This window comes from Halyomorpha halys, unplaced genomic scaffold (genome assembly GCF_000696795.3).
Source record: "Halyomorpha halys isolate HHAL.00 unplaced genomic scaffold, Hhal_1.1 Scaffold251.1, whole genome shotgun sequence".
NCBI classification, from domain to species: Eukaryota; Metazoa; Arthropoda; class Insecta; order Hemiptera; family Pentatomidae; genus Halyomorpha; species Halyomorpha halys.
In genome coordinates this window covers 1575545-1595643 of record NW_027106674.1, presented here as the reverse complement: position 1 = coordinate 1595643, position 20099 = coordinate 1575545, and the positions used below count along the sequence as shown (strand labels likewise).

General features: G+C 29.3%; 3 protein-coding genes across 3 annotated transcripts in view; 1 reads left to right on the top strand and 2 right to left on the bottom strand.

The window, feature by feature from the left end:
• The first annotated feature begins 2 nt into the window (after window positions 1-2).
• Window positions 3-7953, top strand: LOC106680211 (uncharacterized). Its single transcript, XM_014419742.2, has 4 exons — window positions 3-260; window positions 2315-2460; window positions 5165-5399; window positions 7755-7953. The coding sequence occupies exons 1-4, from the start codon at window positions 60-62 to the stop codon at window positions 7902-7904; spliced, it is 732 nt and encodes a 243-aa protein (XP_014275228.1). The 5' UTR covers window positions 3-59; the 3' UTR covers window positions 7905-7953.
• A 1814-nt stretch (window positions 7954-9767) lies between these two features.
• RpL38 (ribosomal protein L38) lies at window positions 9768-13538 on the bottom strand. The gene is made up of 5 exons (XM_014419801.3): window positions 13429-13538; window positions 13271-13297; window positions 13086-13146; window positions 11063-11185; window positions 9768-9857 (listed from the first exon to the last, which is right to left on the bottom strand). Exons 2-5 carry the CDS (start codon window positions 13271-13273, stop codon window positions 9832-9834), a joined length of 213 nt encoding a protein of 70 aa, XP_014275287.1. The 5' UTR covers window positions 13274-13297; window positions 13429-13538; the 3' UTR covers window positions 9768-9831.
• A 4103-nt stretch (window positions 13539-17641) lies between these two features.
• Window positions 17642-20099, bottom strand: part of Catsup (Catecholamines up) — a 6985-nt gene continuing 4527 nt past the window's right edge. The window contains exon 5 of the mRNA XM_014419769.3: window positions 17642-18524. The gene's annotated coding sequence lies outside the window, so the exon portion shown is untranslated. The remainder of the gene's footprint in view (window positions 18525-20099) is intronic.

Here is a 20099-nt window from a genome sequence, read left to right as displayed (position 1 = left end):
AGTATTAAAAATTGCAAAAAAAAAAAATTTTTTTCGTCACAAAAAAATCATAAATCACAATGTCCTTAGTACAGGAACTGGTTTCAGAGAAATACAACATCCCCTTCCCGCGGGAGACAGATTCCTTTGACAGCTTGGGGGCGAATGATTTTCTGTTCGCACTTGAGGTGCCTTCCGATACTGGGAGTAAAATAAGCACAAGTAGTCCATGCGAGGAAGTGAAATCTGATGAACGGCCCACGAGTTGTCTATATCGATCGGTAAGGATTCACATTGGATATTTTACATAGCTATTGCAACAATTCATTGAAACCAAAGTTTTGTAATAACGGTCTGTCGTTATTTTATACTTTTATGAAGCACCGATCTACATCAAAATTGGTTTTAATTAAATAATAAACCCGACCTCCGTCAACATATTGGAACCGAAGATAAAAAAAAACATTGTTTAAGGAGTTTTCTTTAATCCACACTCTTTTTTAGAAAAATCTAAAAGGTATTGGTAAGAGTTAAAAATATTCAACTTTTTAACGCTTATTGAATTTGGATTCTGAGAGAAAAACAAATCACCTATACAAATAAAGTCACTATATGCAATTATAAAAGTTCTATTTTTTTATCTCTATACAAATTCGTATATAAGGGTGTTCAAAAAGAATCTAACTTAAATAACAATTGTTGGCTTGCTTTACCGGAAATGTAATTTGATTTTTATTTTGTTTTTATTAATTTAAGCTCATTCAATACTATCGGCATTTTCCCCCTTATTTTAAAGAAAGAGATCAATTGATATATGAGTCATTCTCCTATTTCGATGAGGATCCTCAAACTATCTGAATGAGAATGATTTTACTATTCTCCTTTAATCCGACATTTCCTCCTTTTGGAGTTCCAATAATTAATGGCTATGTAGTTATAAAATATTTAATGTTAGTTTTGTCATTCATCAACACTGTCACAAAGCTGAGTTTCTGACTTACATTTTCAATGGCGCCCAGTTCCTTTCGCTGAAAATAAAAAAAAAATATTGTTATATTGTTCAGCATCCTTTCGTGTATTTGAATAAAACATAATTTGGATTTTAGGTCGAACAGACCAAACACCATAACATTGTTTATCTCAGTCATAGGTGTTCGGTCACTCCCCAGTACTTTATTAAAATGCCCACTAACATACGAGTATATTTACAAAGAGTAATTTCGTCCTGAAAGGTGACCAGATAACACTGGTACGAAGCAGAAAATACTTAGCCTTGTTTGTTTCCTAATCTCATTTCTTCAGTTATTTCCAGGATGTAAAACTACATATAAAGCATTTGAGTATTTTATTGTTGGTCCTAAATAAAATCACAGATAAGACTTAAATTTTGTATAGCATACTGTTACGTAATAGCTTAGAACCTTTTTACATACCTATTCATCTTTCTTATTTTGTAAAGCTTCTGTTGAGTGCATAAATTAACAATAGTTGATCTCCCTAGGCGGTTAATCCCTAGCTCCAATGAAAATTCTTGTGGGGCCAGGGAGCGACCATGAATAAAAGGAACGGGCAAACGTTAATTCTCTATCAATATTCATTATTAAGGCAACAATCAATAAAATCATTGTTTTGAAATAATTCAAATAATTCAAGTATATGTTTGCTTCTTCAATTCGTATTTAAAAGGACTCTTTTTTTATAAATCGATATCACGAAAACTACTTCAGCGGCGTGTGTGCCTGCTTCAAGGAGTTGTCAAAGAGCAATTCCTGAAGGTAATACAAATTTGAAAAATGGAAACAATCTATTTTAATTTTTGAAGTTTTCTATCTAAATAGTATTGAATTTGGAGAATGACCCACACCATAACCATTAAACGCAAACAGAGAAAAGACAGAAGAAAATAATAATAAAAAATGTTGAAAGTATACCAAACAATTATTTGCTCGACTCCAAGGAGCCATCGCTATAACTCTCTGATAAGTATGATACCTGTCGGATACGCTCAATATTTTTGGAACTAATATCTTCAAAAAAAGTTTCATTAAAATCGGTGATCCCAGTTCCGTGACCTCCCCATGTAAGGTGAATGAGTTATAAGCATACAGATTTAAAATTTTTCAATTATTATTTTATTTTTTTAGTTTTCTCCTGTTATTGTTCAAAATAAATTTATGTTACTCATCCAAATTGTATACATTGTAGACACCTATTCAACAGACGCGTCTGGACCTCGTCTCATATCTTGCTTACGCATACATTTTGTAATTTAAAATAAAATAAACATTGAGGTATACTATAAATTAATTTATATTCTATTAATTTATTTTTCCAGTATTATCATGAGATGATGGACGAGTGGTTTAAAGATGAATATGATTCGATTCTCTTTTTATCCTTAAAGGATATTGATAACGTTAGAAAAAAATGGCGAAAAATAAAAAACGATCCAACGACATTTGGAACACTTCTAATGATAACGTAGGTATTCTTAAATGTTGTAGAAATAGTTTTCATGAATTTATTTTTAGAAGCAGAGTTAAAGTATGGATTTTTAAAACACCATTCTACGTGACCTGTGCTTTACATTACATTTTCATTAGTTAATTATAATTATCATAAACTTTATTTATTTTTTAAAAGTTTCTGTTTTAAACGCCACAAAATTTCAATGTGTTTCGCTGATAAAGCTTAGAAAGAAAATTATTATTCCAAAGTTTATAAGTAAAATATTAACATTTTTCTATGATAGAATGTTGGTGAAGAAACCTTGAAAATGCAGAAATGTTTATTTTTAAATTATTTATTTATTTTTAAATTATTTATTAATTTTTAACTTATTTCTTTGTTATACTTTACTTCTACGGTGGTTATTTTATATCTACATTTTCTTTTCTTCATGTGTGCGTATTGGTGGTGGTGATATTGGAAGAGACTATACATTTATAGTAAACTTGTATAATAAATTGAATATTGGTGACAGATCTCTGGTAAAGAGATACGAGGATACGAAAAATAGAGAGGATAACATAGATGCAGTTGAGAACAAAAAATGAGAATGAAAAAAATTGACAAAGTAACAAGAAAGATCTTTCAAAATCTAATGTAATTTAATTTTAAAAACAACACTGTATTTAGTTTATTTTAGTAGTATGTGAAAAAAAAACATAGGGGGAATAATACTTGTATCTTTGTTAATTACTACAAGTTAGTGTTTATATTATATCCAATCCCAGTGATAAGTTTGCTGTGTTGTAAGCAAGCCAATATATTTGGGTAGCGTTGTTGGTTTGATGTATTAATATTCATATACAATAAATATATTCATATTCCACTGATATTCATGTCCCACTTATATTTATATACCACTTGTTGTTCATGTCACATGCGCCATGTGTTTAATTCAGTTTAATAAAGCCTATTTACGGTATTTCTTATTTCATTGCATCATGGTTTTTTCCTCCTTACTGCTGCTAATTAAAGAAAGTATTATAATCCATCATAATTTTAGATTTGTGGTTTTCAATGGTGCACGTCCATTCTGTGCGCTTCAGAGCCGAAGGTGGAATTGGAACATATATTTTACAAGAAACGTCGAAAATGTGGAGATGACAAACCGAGAGGGCAGCCCTGAGTAGTCACACTAAGAATGTTGAGCAAAATTAAGCTGAAAATTTTAAGTTATTTTTACTAGACCATTAGGGAATTAAATAAAAGGAGATGGTTGGAATCCTCGATATCAGTATTCATAAGAAAAGAAATGAAGAGTGAAATGAAGAATCTTTTAGTTTAGAATATAATTCGAACTGTATTTCTTGAAACATTGTGTTTTACTTCAAGGTAAGTTGAATAAAACTTAAAATAACCGTGTAAGACCCACCAAGTCCATCTGGAATTAAATTAAAATACATTGATTTCAAGATAAGTTGGAAGAAGCGAGCTGTCCCTCAAGTCCATCTTATATTCCAAAAAAAAAGTGTTTATTTGGTGAAATCAAGATAATTTCTTTGAGGATTTGATGTCACTAACAGTAAATCACTGCTTCGCTTTAATAGTGAGACAACCCCTCCCATCCCCCCCCCCAAAAAAAACCTTTTCACAAATTTTTTGTACGTGTTCCTAAGATAGCATAGTTTCACCATGGAGAATGGCACATCTTCATTTTCCACCAAAGAACTGATGTACCGGTATTAAACTATACTCAATCTTTCTTGAGTATAAACGGCATAAGTTTAGACGTCTCGTTGTTTTCAATTTTTTTCGAATAATGACACATTTTGCTTTGGGACAAATTAGAAGCAGTTTTTTTTCTCTCGTAAATAGTGACATATCTGGCCCTGAACTAGTTCTGAACTTGACGGGTTTTGAGTTAAAATCAACGTACGTAGCTTGTTATGTATGGCAGGAAGGCAAAGGCAGCGTGGAGTAAACGAGATTGTTAGTCGTGTGCTAAGATTCATATAAAACATATTAGAGGAAACTAATGACGGAATTGAATTATTTTTTTACAGCGATAATTATGCTGGCCAGCGAAAAAAAGAGTTTATGATAAACCTATATCAGTATGTAATATATATAATTTCACATCTAATCGTAGTATTATAAAAACTCATATTTAGAGAAAAAAATAAAGAAGTAAAGCCTAATGCTACTACTGCTTTGCACGGTAAAGCAATTGTGAACCTAACACGTGTCCCTTCTAAATATCGTTCTTCAGCTCAAAGAAAAAAATAGATTTGGTTTAAATAATAAGTATCATTTTCTGAAATGTAATATGCATTCTGTAATGGCATGAAAATGTCCATGTTTTATTTTACTCTAATTATTTAAGATATTTTTTCACTTTTGTCATTGCATATTTTAATTTCTGTGTTCTTTTTAGGCTTTTCTTTGATTATTCTATAATATACAAATGAAAATATAACTTGGTTAATTCGATGTGTTTTTCTTAATCCCGAAATATCTTGAAAAATGGGTTAAATACAGGCACAATACGTTTGTTTAGTAAATTTAGTTTGAAGAGACACAAATATCTAGGATAGAAACAATTAGAAGAATGTAATAAAGTTTGACGTCAGTATCTGAAAAAATGTTTATATACTTCTCCAGTAAAATTAGTTATATGTCAGATGTGGCACTACTTAAGAAAAACAGGGATATTAAAAAATTCATTTTAATTTGACAGGCTCCTAAACGATGCACCCAATACTGCAGCAAAAATGCCTGCGAAACCTGGAGTCCTCCACAACGGAGTGATGGTGTACGATAGTGACACCATAGAGAGCGGAAAGCAGAAGGCTGAATTATTAAACAAAATCATCAAGCACATAGATGTACCAGAGCATGTAACACATGTAACGCATGAGAGTGGCATTGAGATATCATTTAACAAACCAAGGCTCAAGAAGGAGGATTTTAATGTAAGTCTATACAAAGTTTTAACATTTTCTTTTCATTTACCCAATCCTTATTTACTTTCCCATTCTTTTAATAAATAAATTGCGTAAAACATGTTATTTAATAAAAAAAAATAACTCGTTACTGCAATTTTTACTTAATAATATGATATATTAAGATAATAAACAAATATTCACAGATACCTTCAAATTTGCCAACCAAACTGCTATAGTTGTGGCAGATAAAAAAAAAACTACAATATCAGTTTCCATAATTAGCAAATTCAGTATTCTCAGTGCTAAATATTTCTCAATTCTTGAAGCCATTCATTTACTGTCTATGCACATGTACATAGTCTCCAAAATAATTATACTTACAGACTATGTTGTAAATCGTTAAATTATTAAAAGCAGTCAACAGAAACAAAATTATATCATATAAATAGAAATAATCCAATACATAATAACCTGTATTAACAGCTACAAAGTTCAATGGATGCAATAACAGTAGTTTTGCCTGACTGGGAATCTCCAATAAAAGGAAAAGATTAGCCAGCTGTAAGCCTTGCACCTTGGTTTCCCCAGAACCTAGTACTCATCCCAAAAGTAACACCAGTAAGACTGGGAACAAATCACAATGCACAAAATACCTCAACCTCATGAAAAAATTTACCACTTTTTACACTCATTTTTTATTTACTAATAAAATCATACTGAGTTCAGTTCTATTTTGACAAATTTTCACAGTTTAAAATGATCTGGTACATAATTAATTGATTATATATAGAACTGTCCAATAGTATACTAAGTATCCCATCCAATATGCTGCAAAGTATTGGAATTACTCGTGAGCAAAAAAATGCAGTAACTAGCAGTTTTAAACATGCAATAAGTGAATTGCAATGAAACTAAACAGTAACAAGTTACTGAATTGCTAATAAATAAACCAGTTGTCATCAGTAAATATACTAAATTTTAAGATATATTTTGTATATAAAGTATTTTTTAATTAAAGTGAAATTAAGGGATATTTTTATATAAAGTTTATACATGTGTATTATTACATTTTATATAAAAATTTCCTTTTTTTTATTTATTTACACAAAATGTCCTCATTCTTTTCCGATACAAAGTATAGCTGGGGTTAGTGGTTGTAAACTCTTACTCTTAGGGATAAGAGTCCAGTGTACTAGAAGTATACATTATGAAACTATAAATTTAAGACAAAGTATTTTAATATGGATAAAAGAAAATGTAACTGTTGGGAAGACAGGGGAAGAGTCTTGAAGGATTAATAAAGGAGTATGCATGTAATAAAAAAATTATAATGTACTTTTTCACAAAAAAAAAGGTGGTGTAGAAGTGTGAATGTATTTTTATAAAAACTTCCTACAGAATATAATATTTAAAAAAAATTAAATTCTCTCAAAATAATTTCAGAAAATAAAATATAAAATGAACAAATTATTTTTTAAAAATACTCACTTCTTCATGTTTATAGAATTAAAATTAATTTGAGAAAAGAGCAAAAGCCCCCTCTCCCCCCCCCCCAAAAAAATAACATTTTCAGAATATGTCGCCTTCTAAATTTGTTTGCGCTTTGGAAATTGGGTAATTTTAAATTAATTTTTTTTAAAAAGCTTGGTAGTAGTCACAAGTTACCTAGTTTAAAGTGGCATAAGTTTTACTGGTCCTCTTAGTTGTAATTTTTTTACATATATTAAATCAAAGTTAGTTAAGAAAAAAATATTTTATGCAATGAAAGGAAGACATTTCTTAATGTTGGCTTGTTTATGTGACAACCACCCCTAACTGTAGAAAACTATATTATTTCCCTTTAATCCCTCAGCCTTGATTTGTCAATTCTGTGTTCTGTGGGTGTATGTTTGGTCCATGTAAAATAATTTTATTTTCTGATCCCCAACATTTCCCCAGTTTTATTGTTTGGTTTGTTTAACAAAATCAACATTTGCATATGAAATATAAATGGATCTCACATTTTGAAAAGGGTTTCACTACTTATGAATAATAATCAATTAAGATTGTGGAATTATTATCCCTCACCAAAATAAAATCCTGACTCTAAAAGTTGGATAATAATAAATTATGAAGTGCCTTTAAGAAGATGATTTTTAATGTGTTATGAGGAGATGAGTGGTGGTGCTGTCAGAGAATAACATTAAGAAGTTCTCTGACCGCACCCCCAACCATCTCCTCATATATATTATCCACAGTCAACTATCTTCTCTCATCGATATTTAATCTGAATAAATGAGCTTCCTCTAAGCCTTCACTTGAAGAATTATCACTAAAATACCTTTAACTAATAATTTTAATATAAAAACTATTCCCACTCAGTTATATTGGTTCTTTTTTCAGGCATTGCATTCAGCAATCATTAAAACAGTCACTACTCATTACAAGATGGATAATACACCAGAAATAATTGCTTCTTTAAAGAAAACATTCTGGGTCATATTAGGCCTTATTGAGGATTCTAATCACTGGAACGATTTCGGTAGCCGCTAATAATCACCCCTGACAATGCACTTTAGGTCTCTTCTCATAAATAAATATTTATCCTAAATTTGTATTGCCTATATTAAGATAAAATGTCCTTTAGGATATGTATTCCATCTTAATGACTATTAAAATACTATGGACTGTCACATATACAGCATTCCTGGAAGACTATGCTACTAATTTTGAATTATTTCTTTAACAAAGGACCTAAATCTACTAAGAAAGTTGTAAATCTGCAGCTAGGGGATAGCCACCATAGCAACAATAAAACAAATATATCATTCTGACTCATAATTCTCAATAAGACGAAGTAAGTGTGTGTCTAATCATGTCTTCACGACGAGCCAGCCCATCCACTGTGGATAACATCAATAAGACAAATATGGGTCATTCTCGCAGGAAACATTTTAACATCTAGTTTTTAAGCCACATTTTAATGCTTCAAATTGAAAAAATATTTTATTATGTCTGCCATTATTTAAAAACATTTCTTGATTTTCCCGCTTAATAAGTTCTTTCAATTTAAAAAAAAAAAGTGAAGTTAAATTGTAATTCCCCATTGGTATCCTGACCTGACCCAGCCAACTTCCAAATTTTCAGAGTCAATAGAGGTTTTAGTAGTCCATATATGAATATCCTGAGTGGTGTGCACTTATGTGGTAAGCCGAAGAGCCAATGGAGGAATGGACTGGGGCAGAATCTTCAGCAACTGCGTATCTTTGTACAGGAGTCACCCATACAAGAGATACTAAGCCATATAGCATTTTTTTTTTTTACTTTCACCAACCTTTATGTGGAATTCACAGTAATGGAAAGTATTGCAATCATACAAAATTTCAAATTCAAAATCGACTGACTGGAAGTACTTGATTATTTTTTCATTTTTCTCAAAAAAAAAAAAAAGCTCTAACAATTTTGATTAACTCGGTATGTGTACAATGTATAATTGAATGGTCTTTAATATGAGATTATCCTCATTGAAATAGTCTTACAGGGCTTAAATAACAAGTTTTGATAAAATCTTCCTCTTTAATATTTTTAATTTTGTTTATTTGACAAAAATAAAGTTCTTTGCTAGCAATAATAAACAATGGATAAATAAAAAAATGTTATAGAATTTCAGTAATAACTAAAGGAGAAAAAAAGAAAAATTAAAACAACAGATTTGAATGGGAAAAGCCAAGAGACCATTCAATTGCACTACGTCCCCTATCTTTTGTTGAACTATAGTATTCCTGGCAGGAACAAAATTTATATTCGTTACTCTCACCTCGAAAAACCCTAAAATACGAATAATAGTAACATAATACAATTTTTGTGGTTATGATTTTTGTCTTGTCAGGTCTTCATATTTCCCCCCCCCCCCTCAAAAATCACTAAAGTAGCAATAACACGAGCCCACCAACCTACAAAGAACTTCAGGACGTGGTGGGGTGGGAAGTGAAAATTGTGTGATGGTGCATACCATATCTTTTAAGTAGGCAACCAAAGCAATAATTAATATATATAAGTATTAATGTTGAAACCAAACTTATTTTTTAATCAGGAAACATAAATTTGTAATCTAGATGTGAAAAAAATATATAATTAAGCAATTTTATATCAAACTTGAAATTTTTCTGAATAAGAGATGTGTTATACACAAACATTTCACTTATCTACATGAGAGGCTTCCATTATAATTTTTAGTAGAATTTTAAATTAGAATTGAATTTATTTTTATCCAGAAAATCTGTTTTAATAACCTACTGCTTGGTTTATTATTTATTTTTTTAACCTTCTTTTAATAAATAAAATTCAGCATAATTCAGGAACCATAAGAAAAAAAAGTTAAGATTAAAGGAGAGATGGACTTAAATAAGAAACATGTGACACCAAATTAACCGTTTATTGTATAAAACAAAAAAAATAAAAATAAAATCATTTCTTCAAATCACTTCACTTCCTTGACCTGAAGGCCTGAAAAAAAAAGAAACAAAAAAGTTAATTATTTACAATAAGGTATATAATAAGATATATATATATATGTACCTAACTTATTACTTAATAATTAATGTTCTTAATAAAGTTGTACATTTTTATCAAAAAAGTTAATTTTATTATTTTTATGTGTTTATATTAATATTGTGTCAATCATGACATAGAGGTACCTCACACATCCACATATTAAATCAGAGTATAAGTATTAATTTAATTTCTAATTCATTGCAATCTATTTTAGAGGGTCCAAAATTTTTCTTTAATTCTTTAAGAAAAAAAATTCAGATTCATTTTTAGCATTCTCAAAAACTCTTAAAAAAAAATTCATAAAAAAACATAAATATTTTACCTAGCCTATTTTAGAATGTTAGTAACTATATTACACAATATTCTACTAATTTAAATTGCAAATTGCGCTATGTAAAATATATTTTGTATTTTATGAAAATTCTTATTTAAGGGTTTCTGAGGATGCTAAAAACAAGTGATTTTTAGATTTTGATTACATTTACATCGGATCTGGATAACACTGAGTTTTGAATTTATTTTGTGAAAGCAGGACATTGGTAGAAAAAAATATTCTCTAAAAATAAGACCAAAAATTTCTATTTTTTTATTTAAACAAAAAACTGTAATTAAGGGTTTTAAAAGACAGTAAAACCAAATCTGACTTGATTTTTCCAGGACAAAATTTTTTGGCCTACTTTACTGCAAGCAACTTTTGTTTTTTTTTATTTTTACACAAATAACAATTATTTGATATGATCAATAATCTTTTGTGATTATTCTACATAAAAAAAACAAAAACGAACTGATAGGTATATAATAACCATTAAATACATACAGAACAAAGGCGTTATGTGATAAAACAAAAAATATCTAAAAATGTTTTCTCGACTGCTAGGATGCATTATAATTGTTCATTTGCAAGAACCCTCGGAGATAAGTGTCTAATATTTTTGGACCTAGTACCACCAAATAAAGTTTAATTAAATTCGGTGATCCCACATGAGTAGTCTCCTCTTGTAAGAGGGCATTCACTGCATTTATTTTATTATTGCTATATAATAAATACAGGACATCCTCTACATTACGACTGAAACGCGCTAGTCTGTTATACAGAACTGGAAAGTAAAAGAGAATATTCAAATATTATTACATTAAACAATAATCAAGGAGTGTACCTGGTGGTAACGACTGCTTAAGCTTCTCTGCCTTTTCCTTGTCAGTAATCACAAGGGTATAAAGAAACCTCGAGCAACGGACCTTGAATTTCACATTTTCTGGATTTTTCTTGATCTTTACAGCTATAAAAAATATTATTCATTTTTAAAAATAGAAATACATAAAGGAATAAAAATTGAAATGATCATAAAGCTATAGGATATAGGCTCTAAACTTCCTAAAAAAAAATAAACACAGGTTATACCCAAGTCAACAATTACAAGGATATAAAGGAACCTTGAATTTCATATTCAATGGGGGTTGGTTTACTTGTCTTTAACAGCTAAAAAAAGATAATTTATTATTAAATTAACTTATACTGATCAGGATAGAAAAGTTTCATCAGACCTAGCTTTAACTTCCATCAACAAGTAAACAAACCTAATCATCTAGTTTTGTCTGCTGCCTGTTATAGGCCCAAATGAATGCTGAATTATATTGTCTATTTTAACAAGAAATCGCTGTTATAATTGTATAATCACAGTAGGATGCCAATAATGGCATTAGTTCACTCCAGCTGCCATAATTAACTAGGCAGGAAAGCACAAGATAGCAGGTAAGATATCCTAATGTTAACAACCTTGTTCATGGGCATGTCTTAACTTTTTCACAATGTTTACATTACCCACCTTTTATTTTAAGAAACTTTATGTCCCCAACCAAAAAGATAAATAACAAAGTAAACTAACTCACACATAAAAGTTTAGGTTATATTATACACTTTTCAATTGTCAGCTACAGTACCTCACTACATTCACTTGTTCCAACTAAATATGATCCTCAGTACTTTTCAGACTAAACTGAGGAAACAATAAGAACAATTCACATGCCCTGGAGGTAGCCCACATGTTTGGGTCAAAAAGTTGACTTGAATAATACACAATTCTGACTGATATCAATGAAACAAATTAAAAATTAATCATCATAGGGGTTGGTTGCATCCTTATAATCTCTAACATTTCTGGCAACCTTCAAGATTGCATCCAATGATGTGGATTCCTAGTATATGAAGTTGGAGGAGCCGATAAGAACTACTATACGATTGTATTAAAAATTTATCACTTGGCTATTCCCAAGAGAACATAAAGATACACTAGAAAAGAGATCACAAGAAAAGAGTAAATAAATTGTACTTCTTGAAAGTGAAATAGCAAATCTCAGAAATTAAGGCTTATAAAACTCATTTCATTAAAAATTGAGAACAGTAAAATTCAAGGCAAACTCCTTAAAACAGTTATAATAAAACCAATGACAGGAAAGTCACAAGTTCCATGAGAGCAGATTATAAACAAGTTTAGACACCATTTACAGCACTGAAATTAATCAGAACACTTGTTGGTAACCAATATATTTGACAAAAAAAAATAATATTTTGTATTAAACATATTCTGTAGATTGTACCATAGACTGGTTACTTTTGGACGATCCGAATAGTAATGGAATAGTTAGAAGAACCACAGCAGAGAAAGAATCCCGCCTACAATAATATCTTTGAAATGCATCCCTTAAAAAAATATAACCAATACTTTTAGTCAGATATGCCCCTGTTCAAGCAAAGTTGTGGTATATTCCATAATCTTTGTAACTTCCAATCTATCGTTCATATTAAAACTTTTATAATTAATACAGTATACGTTAAAAATAACTTATAACAAGGACCACAATCCTACCAATGAGCAATTAATTGCCACATATTGTTTATAATTCGTGATACATTCAGCATATACCGAGGCAATAAGGAGCAGAAATTAAGTCTATACAAAGTGACCACTAAATTCTGGAAATCTCAAAACCTTTGGATGATGAAAATTAAAACCTTAAGTATAAATGACTATAAGTGAACCAACAGTTAATGATTACACTGAGAACACTTTTTAGCCCAATATTTGATTTTTCACTGGCTCAGAACATGGTTCCAAGAAGTCAAAATTAAAACTCTTCTAAATAGTTATAACCTTACAGTAAACAGCAAAATGAACTTACATTTCGCATCTTTCCTTCTTGCCTTGAGCAAAAAATCCTTAATTTCTTTGATCTCCCTAGGCTAAAACAACACAAGAAACCATGAATAAATAATTATATGACAATCTATATACTAAGTAACTACGTTCAAAAAATAGATTAAATAATATTTAAATTTAGAGAATAAGCTTAATTGAACAACATACCATTTTGAAACTCGCACCAATTCCTTCCTGCAAAGTGCAACAAAAAGATAATATAGGTGAAAAGTGAATTTTGCTAAAGGGAATATTAATAAAAATTACAAATAATATTAAATATTAAATAAAAAGTTAGATGAAATTAGATAAACTTGGTTACTTACACGGCGTGTATTAGGAGAAGGGGCTTCTTGCAACTGATGACTAGATTATTCTCACAGTAAATAAAAATCGATTGCTTGTAGTATAGAAAGATACTTTGCTAAGTTCTTTGTTATAAAAAAAACCAAACAAAAATTTACTTTAGAAATAGTATTAAACGTTTAAAAACATATCAACCGAAGAAAATAATTCATAAATAAAAATAAGGTAAATGTGCAAGAAGATAAGTAAAAATAGCTGTTTCTCATTATTTAATTGAATTTCAATAAAATGGGTTTTAAAAAGGTTTGCAGTTGTCCTTAAATACGTTAGATAGTGTGTTCAGAAAGGGTATGTGTTATTTAATAGTTTAATAAATTAACAAAACAACAAATAAACAAAAGATTTTCAAAGAAATATATATTTATTAACAACTTCGCATTATGGCAACTCATTGATTAAATATAATATTGTCACAATTGCGTTTAAAAAAAGATTGATAATTATTTTTTCTTTTTATTACTGGGACCCGCGCATCCTGAAATAAAAAATGGCCAGGAAGACAGGATTTAAGACAAAGGGGTACGGATTTATCTCCTTTTGAATCACAACTCTAACTTTAAATGTAAAATTAAATTGGATTCAATACGTTTTTAGTGGTAAGGTGTCTACAGAATTACACGATCAATATTAATGAACGTCACATTGATAGAAAAAGTGTTAATTGTATGTAGATCTTGGACTATCTTCGCATTATCACTCGTCATCTCCCTTTCAATTTGACTACCCTGCAAAGTGGGGCGAAACATTGGTTAACAATAAATAGTTTTATTTTACTATTTTGATACCTTTATTGACAGCCAACCGGACTATCTTGCTACAATCTACTTCATACGATCAACTATCGTCTTCCAAAAAGTGTTAATATATTGACACTACACCACTCAGACGTCACTATATTGACTGTGTAAAACCCTCTTTAAAGAAGACTCTATATAGTCTGGACAACATTAAACAAATAAAAAATAGATGTGTCTCCTTTTTCATCTCAAAGCTTCATATGGTGAAAAATACTTTTCCATCAATAAGGAAAACAATTTTTTAAAGATCTGTTATAGTGAGGTAGGCAGTATAATGTGAATAGCGTTGGGTTCTATGATGTAGAAATTTATTTCAAGTGGAGTGGCACGAAATATGTTCTTAATTCAGATCTACTGAGTTTTGTTGCAGTGAATCATTAACTAGCATCCGCCAAATTCTTACATAAAAGAATGCCAGTCCTATCTAAAATGTAACTACGGAATAAATCGAACGCATTTGATCAGCAATTTAACTTGACGATTCTCTATTATTGTACTAAATACACTTAATGATAGATTATCTTAATCATCACCTTTATTTATTACCTCTTACACGCTGTCCCAGTTCAACAGTGTAACATCTCGAATAATGGTTATTACCAGTCCCAGTTCAACAATGTAACATCTCGAAAAATGGTTATTTTGAGATATACATGCAATCTTAACAATAAGGGTAAGATCTATATAGCAAAATCAAGTAAACAAATATTTCAATTTTGAACTGCATAGCTCTTACCCTTATTGCTAAGATTACATGCATATCTCAAAATAACCATTTTTCGAGATGTTACATTGTTGAACTGGGACTGCAATGTGTCTGTGTTAGAAACACTACATCTCTATTTCCTTTTAATTAAAATAATACACAATATTTACATAAAAGTGAAGCATCGCCTTTCATGTAATATGGTTTCTGTCTTCTTTCCTCATACTTTTTATTCTGCTTATCTTCTTTTCATTATCACCCCCGAACTTATTTGTGAAAGTCATCTCTACATCTCTATTTATTTATATGGTATTACCTCTCTTACTTTACATTCTTTCCTATTTCTTTTTCCATCTAACTTTATCTCTCATCTCTACATCCAACAGTTCATTATGACATTTAATCCGCGAAATTTTGGTTCTTAAGGATTTGCCAGAGAATACATGGGGATTTCAGTTGTATTTTGAGCGATCGTTATATAAATTCGTCCTTTCAGCTTTTCCGTTTGCCTCAGGCCAGTATGGATGAGTTTAATGTCTTATTTTCAAAAACATTTCTAAATATAGAACTTACAAATTGACTTTCATTATCAGATGTTATGTTGATGGGAGTTCCATAGCATGCAAACGTCGGATTCAACGTTTCCAACATTTTTTAAGCTGTCATTGTTTTCATAATCTCCAGTTCCTAAATTCGGCTGGGGAGCTGATAGTTGAGTGGGTTGGGGCATAGCTCCCAGGGCGCTTGTGGGTTTGATTCCCACCTAGGTCAGTCAAAATTTATCTCTGGACAACCCCAAGAATCTTGATATTCTCACTCCTGGGTTGTGTAGGTCCTCAATGGAGGACTTGAGACAAAAAAATAATAAGTTCGCCTGTAGTAATCAATAAAATTCTTCAAATATTCTCCATTATTCAGAGGTACTTTAAATAAAATCAATCCCAATTTTTTGCTAAGGTTTGTCAGGTAAAGCTCTTCTTCTCATAGATGTGGTTTCAGGTAGCCATTTTCCAGAGCATAAATATTCTTTAAGGCTTCTCATTTCATTATCATCTTTAGTTTTCTTTTCGATTTCCTGTAAACTAAGACTACATGGTGTAAAATATTCTTTTCTCTTCTCTACCTCTGCTTGTAAAAACCTAGATAAGAGATTAGATATATTACTTTTCCAGGTTTGTAAATGACCTCATAATCATCAGATTGAACCTGATTACTCACCCACAGTATTGACTTCGGCCCAAATATAAACTTATAGGAGCATAAATCAGTCACTATGTTAAAATGTTTACCACATAGGTCAGGAGTAAAACTTTTTCAGGGCCCAAACTAGTGCTAAATCCTCTTTTTACTTAGCTCTTCACCTCAGACTTGCACCTTGAACCAGAGGAGATTATTTCTGGTCCCTAAGCATTTTCTTGCATGGCTACCATACCCACTGGGCTAATAAGCTCCACTAATACTTTAATGTCATCATTGTGGTAATCACCTATCAATTTCATATCACTAACTGCATCATTATTAATCTTCATTTAAAATTTAAGGTTCTAAATGACATTTGCTTTAGATCTTCTCAAATCAATAATTGGATTTTTTTTTTTTATTACAGTAAGGGTGTTAACATTGAGTCTAAATTAGGAATGAAATGCCCTACAATATTAACTGACCCTAAATAGGTAGGTACATGGCACTTCAGATTCAACATGAAAAAATTTTTAAACCATTATGAAATATCATGAGATTTGTGATTGTGATAGTTCTTCAAATTAGGTAAAAATTTTTTGTCCTACATTAATGTTTTATCGCAAAATTTGTCTCATAAAACCACATTTTATTTTGCTAAAACTATTAAATTGAATTTTATAAAAATGGTTTCCACTTATTGTAAAACTGGAATAACAAAATTTTATAATTTATAGATATTTTTCAATATGTGAGGTGTTCAGTTGTAAAACATGGTAACTGGTAAAATGAAGACTTTTACAATGTTAAGATGTTTGTTGTCATAACAAATATTCTCCTAAGATGACAAATTTCCAAAAGATTTAATAACTTATGGAATCAGGTAAAAAAAGCTAGTAATACCAACATAACTTGTCCATATATTTCAACCGAACACCTCATATAATTTAAATATGAAAATGGTTCATTGATTACAGAACCAAGTATGTTCATAATAATCAACATTTTAAATTATTTATATTAATTATCAATAAATACTTAAAATTTGATTTTAATATTATTTAAGGAGTAGAATTCCAACATTAATGATAATTTTTTAACTTCTTGTAAAACTATTATTATATCTTCTTTTTAAATAAACGACTATCAATGTATCGCTCCACTTTCTAACTTTAGTGCTTTATTTACCTTGATATAGTGAGATAATTTTATTTGATAATTAGTATATGAATTTTTCCAGGCACATAACCAACAATCTTAAATTTGGTAGCCTAAGGAATATAAAGTATAATTCAAAACATTTTAAGAGTTCAATCTTGTAACTGACATATTTATTTAAATTATTGCTTCCAATATGATTTTATAAACAAAACATATGTACAAAACCCTAATAAAAAAATAATTAAATATTTACAGTACTAAAATAGCAAATATGGTATATTATCTTTTACCATAAACATTTTTATGTAACAGACATTAGAATGAAACAAGTTATAAACAATTGAAATAATTTATTTTCAAAAATATACATATCTCTCACACATCCACTGATAAACGAAACATATCATTCTATCAAAATTAAATTTTTGGATGAAGATTGATTTAAAATTAAATTGTGGTTATTGTTTTTCTCATAATAGGAACACACTTGTCAAACTTTAATTGACAATCAGTGAATTTGTTGAGAATACAGATAAAAAATGACCTTGAAGTGTATCAGTAAATCCAATAGTGTTAGTTAATTACTGTTTACTAATAGGTTTCAGCTAAGGAAGCATCTATATATCGTAATTCAAGTCACACATAATTCTATTTTCCAAATAATTCCTTTAAGAATACATTTAAAATAACTATTCTTTAAAAATATTTAACATTATTAATATAGCAAACATAGCTCATAACATTGCTTTACAAAGAATATTAGCAAAGAAATATTTCATTTTCTTAAATTAAAGTAGCAACATTTGGATAATGGAAGAACCAAAATCAGGAAAAAATCTTTAAAAAAAAAATAATAAAAATAAAATCTAAATAATTGATTATTCATTAGTCCGAATGGGGATATTGTTTTTCTAGAGAGAAATCCTCAAGAGGTGGTTTAACATAATTAATCAAAACATTTCATATCTTTTTCCATCCATAAGCAGGTACAACATTCGTGATAGTCTTTTTTAACAAATTGTAAAATTAGTATAAAAAATATAATTAGGATAGTATTTTATTTCAATCTTCAGGACTACCACCTGGGCCCAGTTTTAAAATAAAGTACAAACTAATACTATTAGTCTTATCGATTTAATTTAATACAATTACACTGACTTGTAAAATAGTAACTTGTACTTTATAACTCCTGTAATATCACTAATAGTCCACCCTATAATGAAAAAAAAGTATTAGTATTATTATCACACTAGTTTCTACACTTGTACTATGAACTAATACTATTAACTTTCATTATGAAACAGGACCCAGGTTGATATTAATAAAAAAAATTAATTAAATGAATAAATTACTTTTCCAACTTGGAAAAGTAAATAGAATAAATTAATAAATATTTTAGAGAGAAATTGAAGAAATGCCACATATTCCAAAATATAACCTTAAAGATCTATATAATTTAAAACAATGTTATCATCAATAATGCAATTGAATTATGATCACAAATTAAGCAAAGAAGCTAATAGCATCATTATACGCTATTAGAATATTTTGGAAGATTTCTGATTGACCGTGTGTATTAAATGGAATATGGTCCGGGTGGGGTCAAATTAAACTCAAATAGTAATAATTTGCACAATTTTTATTTGAGCCAACGTTTCGCCCCACATTAGGGCCTGCAACGTGCAACAAAGCCTGCAAAGTGCAATGAAGCCGTGGGGCAAAACGTTGGCTCAAATAAAAATAGTACAAATTATTACTACTTGATTTTAATTTGACCCCACCCGGACCATATTCTATTTGCTATTAGAATATACTGTTAAGAATCATCTAATTCAACATAATAATATATGTAATTGTGTGTAATCTAATATCGATAATAATATAAAATAAACTGGAAAAGGTAAATAATAAATAACTCAATCATTTGAACAAGATTTAGCTGCTAACACAACAAGGTTAAGGATGAAGATATGAATTAGACAAAGAAGATAGGATTATAATTGGGCAAATTATCTGAGTGCTGAGTACAATACTCATATTCAAAACATTTCAAAGTGAGTACAATAAAGCAACCTGAACTCAAGAAAAACTTCAAAAAATAAAAAAAAGAATGAGTATAGGGAATTCATGTTCAAACCAGTTTGAATATGACTAGCTCTAATTAATATTAAAAAAAAATGTTGAGTAAAAGTAAAGTAACTGTATTCATCACTTATTACTCAGTATTCATATACCTTTTACTCCAAATATTTAAGTAAATAGTATTTAAATATGATGAAGGATTGATGAACTAACTCAAAATTATCAATTACATAGTATTTAAATACTGGAAGTAATTGATTACAAATTTGATCACAAGTTTTGAGTTTGATCTAATTGATTATAAAAGTAATGATAATGGTCGAGTATGTTTATACTTAGTAATCAAGTACTATACAGCTCTGCTATTTAATAGGAAAAAATACACAAAAGTACAATTTTTTTACTGAAAAATCATTGACTAGGTTATTTAAAAATATGAAAATTAATAATAAAAAAATAATACCATTCCCCTAGAATAAACAAATTAAATGAAATTTTTTTAAATATTTCAAATAAAAGTACAATCAGTCTTGAAATAAAAAGTACAATTAAGGAATGCAAGAAAATGATATTTTAGCTTCGCCTAAACAATCCAATGATTTAAAAACAAAACAATAAATAACTAAAAATTTGGAAATATTATCTATATTACTTATTAACACATTTCATTGTTTATTTTATTTTACCAAATTAAAATATATATATA

Coding starts and splice junctions, on each gene's coding strand:
- LOC106680211 (XM_014419742.2), top strand. CDS start 60: ATGTCCTTAGTACAGGAACTGGTTTCAGAGAAATACAACATCCCCTTC. Junction 261..2,314: donor CGAGTTGTCTATATCGATCG/GTAAGGATTCAC, acceptor TTATTTTTCCAG/TATTATCATGAGATGATGGA. Junction 2,461..5,164: donor GGAACACTTCTAATGATAAC/GTAGGTATTCTT, acceptor TTAATTTGACAG/GCTCCTAAACGATGCACCCA.
- RpL38 (XM_014419801.3), bottom strand. Junction 11,186..13,085: donor AAGAAGGAAAGATGCGAAAT/GTAAGTTCATTT, acceptor TATTTTTTATAG/CTGTAAAGATCAAGAAAAAT. Junction 9,858..11,062: donor TAAGCAGTCGTTACCACCAG/GTACACTCCTTG, acceptor TTTTTTTTTCAG/GCCTTCAGGTCAAGGAAGTG.